Source organism: Talpa occidentalis, unplaced genomic scaffold (assembly GCF_014898055.3).
Source record: "Talpa occidentalis isolate TD23 unplaced genomic scaffold, MPIMG_talOcc4v2.1 talOcc4.12, whole genome shotgun sequence".
NCBI lineage: Eukaryota > Metazoa > Chordata > Mammalia > Eulipotyphla > Talpidae > Talpa > Talpa occidentalis.
The window spans coordinates 52,345,780-52,358,113 of NW_023601212.1; the positions used below are offsets into that span (position 1 = coordinate 52,345,780).

Genomic DNA, 12,334 nt, shown 5'->3' on the forward strand with positions numbered 1-12,334 from the left:
CTCTCCTGCCGCACCCACTGCTCCCCTCATCAGTGTCCTCCCTCTGTCTGCCTGTTCTGCTCCCCACTCTGGCTCTGTAGAATTCTCTCACCCTCCCGCACTTCTGACTGTACCCAGTGCTTGTATAAATAAATAAAAATAAAATCTTAAAAAAAAAAAATACACATCCCAGAGGATTGACATCTCTTGTTCTATAGTTCACAAAGAAGAAATATAATGACCAAGTAGAAATTAGTTTGAATTTCTAATTCAAAATAGATAGACTTAAATTTAATTCATTCTTAGAGAAAAGACTTTTATAAATGTTAGCAAGATCATATTTTATTAGTGATAGGCTTTCTACATTTTGGATTATTCATAGCACATCATAGAATATTAGTGGTTTTTTGTATACTATTTTACTTATTTACTTGTTAATTTTTTAATAATATATTTTTATTGAACTACCGTTATTTTACATACTTCTTCACTTTTTTTAAACTATAGATTTCTCCCCTCAAATGTAGTCACCATAATTTTCCCATTACCGAAGCACCCATAGTCCTCCACCATAGTCCCTTATGCTCTTCATTCCTCCTTTTCCCTCCTGCCCGCCCCCCCAATACTTCAGATCCATAGTCAGTTTTCAAGAGTTGGTTTTAAAATTTGTAAACTTGGGCCTCCCCGGTGGCGCAGCAGTTGAGCACTGGGTTACGAAGCTGCCCACAGCCTCTGCAGCACTGGTTCGATCCCCAGCCACCAGGTGAGGGTCCCACATGGCACGCAGACCTCTCCTGCCCGCTGCTCCCCTCAGCAGTGTACTTCATCCGTCTGCCTGCTCTGCTCTCTGCTCTGACTCTGGTGAATTCTCTCACCCTCCCGCGCTTCTGACTGTACCCAGTGCTTGTATAAATAAATAAATAAATAAATAAATAAATAAATAAATAAATAAATAAATAAATCTTTAAAATAAATAAATAAATAAAATTTGTAAATTTGAAACTTGACCATAGATCTAAGGCATACAACCGGCGGGGGGGGGGGGGTGGGGGGGAGGGGGAGGGAGAAGGGTCAAAACAGGGGAGGAAAGAACACAAGGGACTATGGTGACAGTTCACAGGTGATGTGGAAGAACCATGGGTCCTACACCTGAGGGGAGAAATCAAATATTGTACAAAACAAACAATGATATAAGAAAATAAATAATTTTTTAAAAATTAAAATAGTTTGTCTTTATATATACTATTTTTATTTTTTTAAGATTTATTTTATTTATAAAGCAGCAGGTGAGTCAGGAGAGGTCTGTCACGCCATGTGGGTGTCTCCCTGTCTGGCCGGGAATCGAACCCGAGCTGCAGAGGGCGCAGACAACTTCACAGGACTGCGCTCAACCTGCTGCACCACCTGGGAGGCCCTATATATACTATTTTTAAATTCAGTACTTCAGTAGATGGTTTTAGAGTTCAGTATTAGGACCGGTCTTTGTGTGGCATTGGTACATGGTGGTAAGTACATCACCCATTTGTCCTGTGATCAAACCTCTCAGAGTTTAGTTTTTATTTTTTGTTTATCGAGATATAACTGAAACATGACACTACATTAGTTTCAGATGAAAGCATAATGCAGCAATATTCTTATCTATTGCAAAGTGATCACTATGTAAGTCAGGCTAACATTTGTCCTCAATTTTTCTTCTTGTGATAAAGACTTTCATCAGAGCCTCAGATTTTTGGATCAGTAAAAACAATTTGCAGAAACAATAGTCTATTGCATATTAATGTGCAATATTTATTCCTATAATTGTGGCAGTAATACATGTATAATTCCTACCATGGTTTCTGGTGTGGTTTAGGTGTCTCAGGAATGATCATTATCAGAAAGAGACTCTAGTTCAAAGATTCTAAAATACTCCAGAGGTAAACTCATTTGTGGTTGTCTACGATTCTACTAGAAATTCCTTTCTTTGTCATAGGGAGACATCCATTAGACAAGGTAATTTATTGATATTTCTGCAAGTATGCATCTCGAACACAGTCTCTTTGGGTTTCTGTCTTGTAGGGGAGAAAGGGTGAGGGACACAGGGGAAGCGATTCTTTATCAAGTAAGCTTTTGAATCTACATGAAATGGATTTCTTTTCTGAAACATTTCCCAAAGTCTTTACTGTCATAAATATCTTCATACCAAAGATGACTGTTGTGATTTTTTTTTTTTAAAAACATCTTTTACTCCTTGTTTTCTAAAAACAGGCCTTGGAACATCTGATCTAAAAGAGTCATCATTTAGTACTCTTGTTTTAGATCCCTTCCTAGGAAATAGCTTCAAGGAATCCATGACCTTTGATCACTGTAGCTATCAGGGATGGATCGATTACAAGGCCACTGGGGACCACTGCTTATTGCCTGTTATTGTAGTATATGTTGTAATAAGTTATATGTAAATTCATGCCTGTTTATTGTGCACACAGCTCTTCCCCAGACCTCCGGTTCAGTATGGCTCTGTGTGATCAGGAGAAAATTTTCAGACAACAGAGAAAAGAAAACATAAAGGAGAACATGAAAAAACTCCTGGGCCCAAAGAACAGTGAAAGCTTGTGTTCTTCACGTGATGTGAGTCAAAATGTTTAAAATGTTATTTCAATGTAATAATGATTTTCTTTGGATGCTTTCTCCCAACTTTCACCCAAATTTGGAAATATTGATATTGAGCTTTATTTCTTCCATTTTTTAAGTTAAGGTGTTTTATAAATGGAATTGATTTTTAGGAAGAGCATCACAATTGCTGCCCATATTTAGATACTGATCAGATGTCGTCTTTAAAAAGCATATATTTATGTAAAAACAAGATATCCTATCAGTAGGAAAATTTTAACCTCAAGATTCAAAAGGATCATTGAATTAATTCTTTTCTTGATATCAGTAGATACCATATTGCACCCACTAATTTTCTACTACAATTCACCATTATCATCCTTCTAACTACCCTTCCCTTTCCCCTCTAACAACCACCATATTTTTCTCAGTGTAAACTTAATTCTGTTGTGTTTTGTCCTAATTTGTCAGTTAGTATTAACTAAAATTAAACAGCCTTGAAAATTATCAATATTAAGCAAGAAGAAAATTCTATTAATTTGATAATGATAATATGATCAACAAGAATTAGTAGATATAAATGGGGCAATAAAAGAAGATATTCCAAATTCTTTATATTTCATACTGTTACAGGGCAGGGAGAGGGGTACCTCAGGACCCCCGCCAAACTACCTGCTCTAAATAGCTTCTGCCATCTCTGCATTAAGACAAAATGTGTAAGACCTTTAATGAAAAGGAACTTTAATACAATTAGTGAACAATGAAGAAAAGACAAAGAATATTGTTTCTAAATCAAGCACCCAAAGTTACCCATCCCCTTGTGGGTAAGAGTCTACCCACCCAAACATGATTGGCCCAGAGCAAGGCCCGAAAACCTGTCACAAGTCTAAAGCACCTTCCAGCAGGAACACATAGAAAAGCATCAGAAACAGCCAGATCGTTCTGGGGGGAAAGAGCAAAATCAAAATCAAGATGAAAGGTGACGTTGTTAACCTCCCCACTGGTCTCCCACCCACATCCATTTCAACCAGTCCAGGACCAAGAAGCAAGTGCAGTTTCTTCATGTGTCTCTCTCCTCCATGTGCCTCCTCCAGGTCTCCCTCTGGCTCTCCATCCTGCTTCCCTCTTCTCGGGTCTCCTTTCCTGCTTCCTGTTCTCCCCACTCAGTTCCACCTTCTTTGGGTGGGGCGGGGAACCTGGACCCTCCCCTTTTTCCTGGGCACCACCCTGTTACATTACCAGAGAATTAAAAGGAATATCATTCAAAATTGATGAAATAGTTAAAAATAATGTTTTTTTAAGTTATGGTGTTTATTAATGTTTTTACAACTCTAATTATAGACATCTTAAAATTAAAATATTTTTGTGAAGAAATATTAAAGTGTAAACCTTTAATTATACTTTAATTTATTTTCTTTCCTTTGAATTCCAGCAGAATATAGTAAATTTATGAACCAATAACTTGTGTTGTGCAATCTACTTTTTAGCTTTTTATCCATTCATTTATCCCTTCACCTCTCTCTCTCTCTCTCTCCTTTCTTCCTTCATTCCTTACTTTCTTTAGTTCTATCTACCAAATGATGATTCTATTCATGCATCCATCCACCCATCTAGCCACACATCTATCCTTCCATCCATCTGTTTATCCACTGGTGTATCCTCCTATATGAAATCTGAAAAAAATAAATAACTGCAATGATGTTTATCATATGGTAATTATAAAATTTCTTATTGGCATATCAGTAATTTTTTACTTATTTTCTTTGAATTTTTCTGCTAATTGAATATTTTAAATGAGCATTATTTTTAGAAAGTTACTTTTTTTGGTGACTGCCTAACACATATGTACATACTCCTATGTGTATACACACACACACAAACGCACACCAGGGGCTCAAGATTATTGTAAATTAAGGGCAAAACACCATTGGAAATGAGACATAAATTCTAACTAAGGAAATCATGTGGGACAACCATCTTCCATGTGTGCTCACAGATTTCCAAAGGTATTTTTATGTGGGTGCTTGGGTGGGAAGCCAGTCTTTTGAGGTTATTGTGGTTCCTGTCATTCATCTAAGATAAAGTGATGTTTATGGGGAGCTGTTACTGAGAGGAAGCTAAGAGCAGAAGCGAAAACTCCATTGAAGTTTCAATTTTTATAAAACAATGGAGACTTCTCTACTCTGTATCTCACTTGTCATCAAACAAATCTCAGGTAGAATTTGTGGTTGATTATTGCCTCAGGATAATAAGTCCTTGAAGACACTTCCTTTTCTACAAGTGACTCAGAAGTTTCTAGCTTCTAGGGAAGGTTTTTTTGTTTCTTGTGTTTTTCACGTATCTATAATCAACCACTCGGCTGTCCATACCTTATTTGATATTGTTGTACCCTTGGAAGAGAAAAATGACATTCTGAGTTCCTTTCATTTCTGTCTTTGTCATGTATTGAGACACTGCCCTAAGTACTCTCGAGGTTAATACAACTGAAATGCTTAAGCCTGAACAGTCAGTTTCCTCAGTGAGTTTAAATTTTAATTGGGGAGAAAGAAATTTAAGCAGATATCACAGTGATGTGGTAACTTCTTTGAAGAAGAGGAATGTAAGGACTTCCAACACAGTGACTTGCAGTAGAGAGGATGGTGATGGGGTTCAGGACATGCCACCCCAAAATGTAGCACCTTGACATATGGAATATTTTAGGCTGAAGAAATCTGGGCAAATTGGAGAAGCAAGAAAGTCTCTCTGACCTTTCTTCGCTGACACAGATCACAAGACCTTGTATGAGGGCTATATTCCTTTTACCTGAATAAAGGAGAATCCTTATTTCAAGACAGAGACTCTGAGAAGTATCTAAACAAATAGGCCTTATTAAAGTTCCTGCAGTTTACCCTGCTTTTGTCCTACTCTCTGACCTATCATGTTTATACACATATTTATACATTACCCCTTCTTCATCACAACTAGCATAAAAATACTCAGACCCTGTTTCTGAGGTATTATGAAGTCTCCCTTGCCATGTAAAATTTAGATTGAATAAATAAATGTGTATACTTTCTCCTGTTATTCTCTCTTTGTCATTTTAATTTTCAGACTCAGCCAGGGAACCTAAAAAGGTTGACAAAATCTTTTCCCTACAAGGGAAAATCCTCTTTGAGTCTAAGACTGTTTGGCAGGAATTGGATGAGTTTGCTGGAAGAAATGGAAGGAAAATTCCATTGATTCATGTTCATCAACTTCATTTGGGAGACTCCTTACAATCTTAGTGTTTCCCTGCCTGTTTGCTTTCTACATATTTGCAATAATTATTTTCTTCACTCCCAGCTGTGAACTCACCCTCTGCTCCCTTTACTGCTCATAGAATGGCCCCCTAAAGGAAGAGAAACTAAAAGTCATCAGATGACAAAGCATTCATTTCTCACGGTAGGATTGAGAAGCTCCCTGACCTAAGTTTATCCTTTGCCACTTCCCTCTGAGTTCAAGGGAGGAAATGAAACGGTGGTTTTTCCTTCAAATGCAGATGCATGTCAGATATGGACGGTAATCCCCTTTAGGGACCCCCAATATATCAACTGTCGAGGCCTCCCTGGGCCACCCCCATCTCTACTGTCTGCCTGTTCCTCTGTGAGAATACATCATTTAAAAATATAAACTTGATGTAAACTCCAACATAAACAAAATAACCTCCCAGGAATGTGCATTCCTTCGCCCTTCTGGTCCCTTTATCTTCACAAAACTCCTCCAAAGTTTTCTACCCAATCTTATTCTGTTTTCCCACTTTCGTCAGGTTCCTGTCCTCCTCATTGCACTTAGCAGCTCCACCCGTCGCCCGTGGTAACTAGTAGACACAGAAGCACACCTTCTGCCCTCTATTACCTAACCCTGCAGCTGAATTAGCAAGTGTCTCCCTACTTTCTGAAATAGTCTCTATTCTTGCTGCTAGCTTCTAGTATTCAACAAGCCGGTTTGATTTTCTTTGCCACATCTTCCTCCTCTGGGCATTCTTTAAGTAGAGGATCCTCAAGACTCAGAATTTTCTCTCCCTGCATGGTGTCCCCCAGTGCCCCTGTGCTGAGGATTGTGAGTGACAGTCAGCCACTTAGCACCCCCTTCTGAGCCTGAGGCCTGAACATTTACCCTGCCTAGATCTCTTCTATGTGCTCCTCACGTCTTAGATGCTGCATGTCTAATCTGAACAGACTCTCCTCGCCTGTACTGTCGCGCCTACCTGCTCACCCACCTTCTGACTTTCTATTCACACTGAAGTCAGAGTGATCTTTTAAGCACAAACCTGATTTAAAAACTCAATTTTTTTTTTAATTTTTTAATATTTTTTATATTTTTTCGTTGTTTACATTTTTAAACAATATTTGCTTTCCCCCACCCCCTCATGTGTAGTCGCCATAGAGTTTCCTTCCCCAAGGCACCCGTGCACCATCCCCTCAGTCCCCTGTGCTCCTCCCTCCCTCCCTCCATTTCCTCTCCCTCCTCTTTCCCTGCAGGATGCCTCTGATTTATAATTGTCCATTTTGCTTTGTTGTGTTTTGTACTGTTATTATTTTTTTACACTGATGTCTTATTTGGCTCCCCTATATTCCTGCTATAAGTGAAAGCATCTGATATTTTTCTTTTTCCTTTTGGCTTATTTCACTGAGCATAATTCCTTCTAGCTCCATCCACGTTGCTGTGAATAGCATGAGTTTATCTTTTTTGAATGCTGAATACTATTCCATGGTGTATATATTCCACATCTTCTTGATCCAGTCATCTGTTTTTGGGCATTTGGGTTGTTTCCAGGTTTTACCTATTGTAAATAGTGCTGCAATACACATAGGGGTACAGGTGTTCTTTTGAATCAATTTTTTTGTGCCCTTTGGGTAGATCCCTGGGAGTGGAATTTCCGGGTCGTATGGAAGCTCCATTTTTAGTAGACTGAGGAACCTCCACACAGCTTTCCATAGTGGTTGGACCAGTTTGCACTCCCACCAGTGGTGTAGGAGAGTTCCTTTTTCTCCACATGCTCGCCAACATTTGTATGCAAATTTTTTTTTTTTTTAACAAAATTTTAAATCTTTCTTCTGCTTTTAGGATCTTGGATCCATACATTCCTCTAGTTTTGTTTTTTTATTTTTTGACAGTCCATCCCAAATTCCCCACTCCTGCCAACCCCCATGAGGTGCTGCCCCTCCCCACTTCCTTCCACTCTCTACACAACCCTTTCCCACTTGGCGCCTTTCCACACATGGTTGTTTTCCCAGCAGAGCGCTTCTCCTGTGCTCTCCTCTCCTCCTACCACCATGTGCTTTTCAGTTACCTGCCCCCCTCCCATTCTTTACTCAGTACAGTAAGACCCTTCTCTGACACTTTCTCCCTCGACTCCGGTAGGGTCAGGAATAGACACTGTGCAGGTTTTCTGATCCAGCAGACTGGATGAAGGAGGAGTCAGAGTTCTTAGTGGCTTTTTGTAGGTCTTTTATTGGGATTACCAGGTACATGGCAGGCAGGGGTGCTGGGGGGCCAGGAGTCTGGCAGGCCTCCCAGCCCCCAGCAAGTCTTTACTCTTTCTGGGCTCTCCGACCTTCTCTCTGCTTCTCTGCTCTTGGCTTCTCTTTCAGCTTCTTTCTCTGCTTCTGCTGGCGTCCCCGTGACGCCGCCCTTAAAAGCACAGTCTGAGCCCAGGTGAATCCCATCTACCTATGCCCACACCCTACTCCAGGTGCTCGCCATCAGGCATGCATTCAGGACCGCAAGGATCCATCATCTGTCCTGATGGCGGGAGGGCAGAAAAGCCTGACATTTTTCCTTTACCCTACAGTCCACCCCCTCAGGGTTTTCTGCCATATAGTCTTCATATAAACAATTTTCTTAGCAAACATAAACAATGCAGCCATGGCCCACAAAAGCAAATACATCACAATATAACAACAAAATACAACAGAACACACATAAGTCCAGGCAGGGCCCCAACCTAGTGCAAAAGACAATTATTGGAACCAGCGGATGAGCCACCAAATCTGCTGCCAAAGGCACTGCTCATACGAGGGAGGGGAATCACTCACGGCATCTACTGTAACACACCAGGAGCCATCAGGCTTCCTGGCCTTCTCTGGCTGTAGTCTCGGCTACAAGCCACATACTGCATCCACCCCCAGGATGCACTAGCTCTGGGATTGGCGATTCTATTCTGTTGGGGGTAATCGCCAACCCTCAGGGCTTCTGTCTGCAGTCGCTCCAACACTCGGCCTTCATAGCCACCCATGCGACTCGCAGACCCCTGCCCTCAGGCCAACCCACTGCACAAGCACATGGGTTGGGGATCCAAACTCTACATGCGGCTTGGGCTCCACCCCAAGCCACGTTCCCCACCCATCCCCCAAGGACGGGATCCTCAGCTCCTCACCCTCACTCGACAACGAGCAGGGCATCACCCACAGGTGATTTTACGAGACTCACAGGTCTTCAGCATACTCAGGCTGCTTAACAGCCACTCAGGGTTTCCCAAACTTAGCATCAGCACCAGCTTTTGCCTTCTCAGTTGGCTTTTCTCCTCTGCCTGGCTGCTGGGCATACACAGGCTGCTTTTGGCCATCAAGGCCCACTGGCCACCCCCAGATTCCCATCTTCTGGGGTTTACAAACAATAGCATCCTCCCCCAGGGTCCCAAAACAGCATTAACTTGCCAAAGTTCCTCCGCCTTCTGGCAGGATTGTCAATCCAAGTTCATCAGTCCAAGTCCATTAGTCCTAGTCCGTTGGCCTCTCCCTGCATCAGCACCAGCGAGCTCCGAATCGTGGTCCTCTCCTCCCCGACAATTCTGCTGCCTCAGCAGTTGTTGGCTGGTCCTTTCAGGTGTCACTGGCTGGTCCTCTCGGGCGTCTCCTCCTCCAGGCGTGGTCTTATTCCATAGCTCCCGGACCTTGTCCATCAGTCCCTCCAGGTCTTCGGAGGGCTCCATACCCGTCTGCATGGATCATCTTGCCGACTTACGCCAATTGTAGGGCCAGGAATAGACACTGTGCAGGTTTTCTGATCCAGCAGACCGGATAAAGGAGGAGTCAGAGTTCTTAGTGGCTTTTTGTAGGTCTTTTATTGGGGCCAGGTACATGGCAGGCAAGGGTGCAGGGGGCCGGGAGGCTGGCAGGCCTCCCAGCCCCCAGCAAGTCTTTACTCTTTCTGGGCTCTCCGGCCTTCTCTCTGCTTCTCTGCTCTTGGCTTCTCTTTCAGCTTCTTTCTCTGCTTCTGCTGGCGTCCCTGTAACGCCGCCCTTAAAAGCACAGTCTGAGCCCAGGTGAATCCCATCTACCTATGCCCACACCCTACTCCAGGTGCCCGCCATCAGGCATGCATTCAGGACCACAAGGATCCATCATCTGTCCTGATGGCGGGAGGGCAGAAAAGCCTGACATTTTCTTTACCCTACAACTCCTCACCCCCAAGTTAAGTCTCTCAGTTATATTGTCTATGGCCCCCTTAAGCATGTTATCTTCTTAGCATTTACCATAATTGTACTTAAACAACACTTCTGCAGCCATTTATTCAATGTCTGCTTCTCCATTAGAACATAAGTTTCAGGGGGACCAGTACTATGTCTGGCTCACTCACCTTTCTGTCTCCTTCCCTAACCTAGCTCCCAGCATCTGCCAGATGCCCAGTGAGACTTGTTGTGTGAGAAAGGGCACAGATTTTAGCATTGCCTGCAGGGGATGAGTTAGCTGCAAAGAGAAGAACCTCAGTGTCAGCTGTCAGAAAGGAGACACAGGTCGAGTAGGTTGGGGTGAGAAGGTTCCATTAGGAATTGCTGAATTAGAAATATCTGGGACACATTGGTGCAGACTTTCACTTGGCCTTTTTCTCAGGTTTTCCTTTTTAAAAAGAAAGTTGCTGGGCCTCCCTGGTGGCGCAAGGGGTTAAGCACAGCACTGTGAATCTATCCGTAGCCTCTGCAGCACAAGTTCGATCCCCAGCAGCCAAGGAGCTACCCACATGGTGCAGCAGACCTCTCCTGTCTTGCCTGCTGCTTTCTTAGCAGTGTATTTCGGTACATCTGCCTGTTCTCCCCACTTTGTCTCTGGTGAATCCTCTCACCACCCCCTTCCCTGCCCCTCTGGCCTATACCCCAGTTCTTGGTTGCATAAATAAATAAATCTTAAAAAATAAAAGAAAGTAAATAAAAGAAAGTTACTGTGATAGCCTCTGGGCGCTCCTCCTTTGGTGGGAAGGAGTCTTCCTGGGAGAATGAAACTTAGACTGATGTTCACATGAATTGGCCTACAGCACAAAGGGAATGAGGTCATGGTGCTTTTTCTGTGGGACAGCCTTCAAAACTATTAAAGTCATGTATTTGGAAGTCATTCCTAGAGTTAAAAGTTTTGTTGTCTTGGTTTTGGCAAAAGACTTTCCTTTTAGTAGAAATCATCAGCTTAGAAGCATTCAGCACCTCCCATTCCCATAACACAAGTAACATTTCCCCATTTTCATATCATTCCTGGGCATGTCATTCCCTATTCCTGTTCTCCCAGCCAAGATCTTCACTTTCTATGCAGTGCTGGCTGAAGGGCCTCCTTAAGACAGGAAGGAGGGACTGTGTTAGCTGTTTCTGTAGAAGAGGAGAAGGCGAGGGGTGGGGGGGAGGGAGAGGAAGAAAAGAACAGTCTTACTCAAATTTCAGTGCAGAAACTGCCTGTTTTGTTCCCAATGTTCAACAAATAGATAACATCAAGTTTAGGACCTTTTGAATTAAAAGGTGGAATGAATTTGGGCAATATGAATTTAGATGAGTTGCTTCATTTTTGTATTTATTTGTAAAATGGAAGCAATGTCTCTTACTAGGTTCAAAGGATGAGAAGAATGTTTTAAAAGCATCCCACAGGCACTGTGAAAAGCACAGGCAAGTTACTCAATAATATAATATCTACTCTAGATATTCTTGAGTGTTGCTATTCTGTTGCAAAGCGCTGCAGAACATAATTGTCAATTTACTAAAACCTTAGCTTTTCTGTCTGGATAATAAATTAGTCAAATAGTTAAGATTTCTTATAAGAGTTTTAAATTTTTTGTTGATTTTAATCTCTTAGGAGGAAGTCTTTCTAAAATACGTCATTCCTGGCCCAGCTTAAGTTGATCTGAGAGATCTCATATCTTGTTTCCATTGCAATCAACTGCATTTCCTCCATGCTCTGTATATTCACTTGAAGTAATTTCTTCACATCATCTTGTTAATTGAAATAAAAGTTCCAGGGTCTCCCTAGTGGCTCAAGGGGTTAAGACGCAACACTATGAAGCTATCCGTAGTCACTGCACCAAGAATTCGATCCCCAGGCAAAGAGGTGACCCACATGACACAGCAGACCTCTCCTGTCTCGCCTGCTGCTCCCCTCAGCAGTGTATATATCAGTCAATCCAACTGTTCTGTTCCCCACTCTGTCTCTGGTGAATCCTCTCACCCCCCACATCTCTGGCCTGTACCCCAGGCTCTTGTATAAATAAATAAATAAATCTTTAAAAAAAAAGAAAAGAAATAAAAGTCTCCATGATAGTTAGGCAAAGACTTTATTAGATAATCAAAGGGAGGATATCAACCCAGGAAACAGTTTAAACAGATTTTCATCTGTTAGAACTTCTCCAATAACCACAAGTTTAAGGCCAGTGTATATACCTTGTTACATAGCAACATGTGTGTAGGGGAGGAAAAAGAACTGTGAGTCATTGATCATAAAAATGTAATTATTCTTGACAGGGGCCTCTGCTTTTTGTCTGTAAGTTTAGATCT

General features: G+C 41.9%; 1 protein-coding gene across 1 annotated transcript in view; it reads left to right on the forward strand.

Annotated features, from left to right (window-relative positions):
- PLA2G4A (phospholipase A2 group IVA) overlaps positions 1-12,334 on the forward strand; it is a 150,558-nt gene that overhangs the window by 73,741 nt on the left and 64,483 nt on the right. The window contains exon 7 of the mRNA XM_037506320.2: positions 2,445-2,586. Coding sequence (XP_037362217.1) covers positions 2,445-2,586 — 142 coding nt within the window. The remainder of the gene's footprint in view (positions 1-2,444; positions 2,587-12,334) is intronic.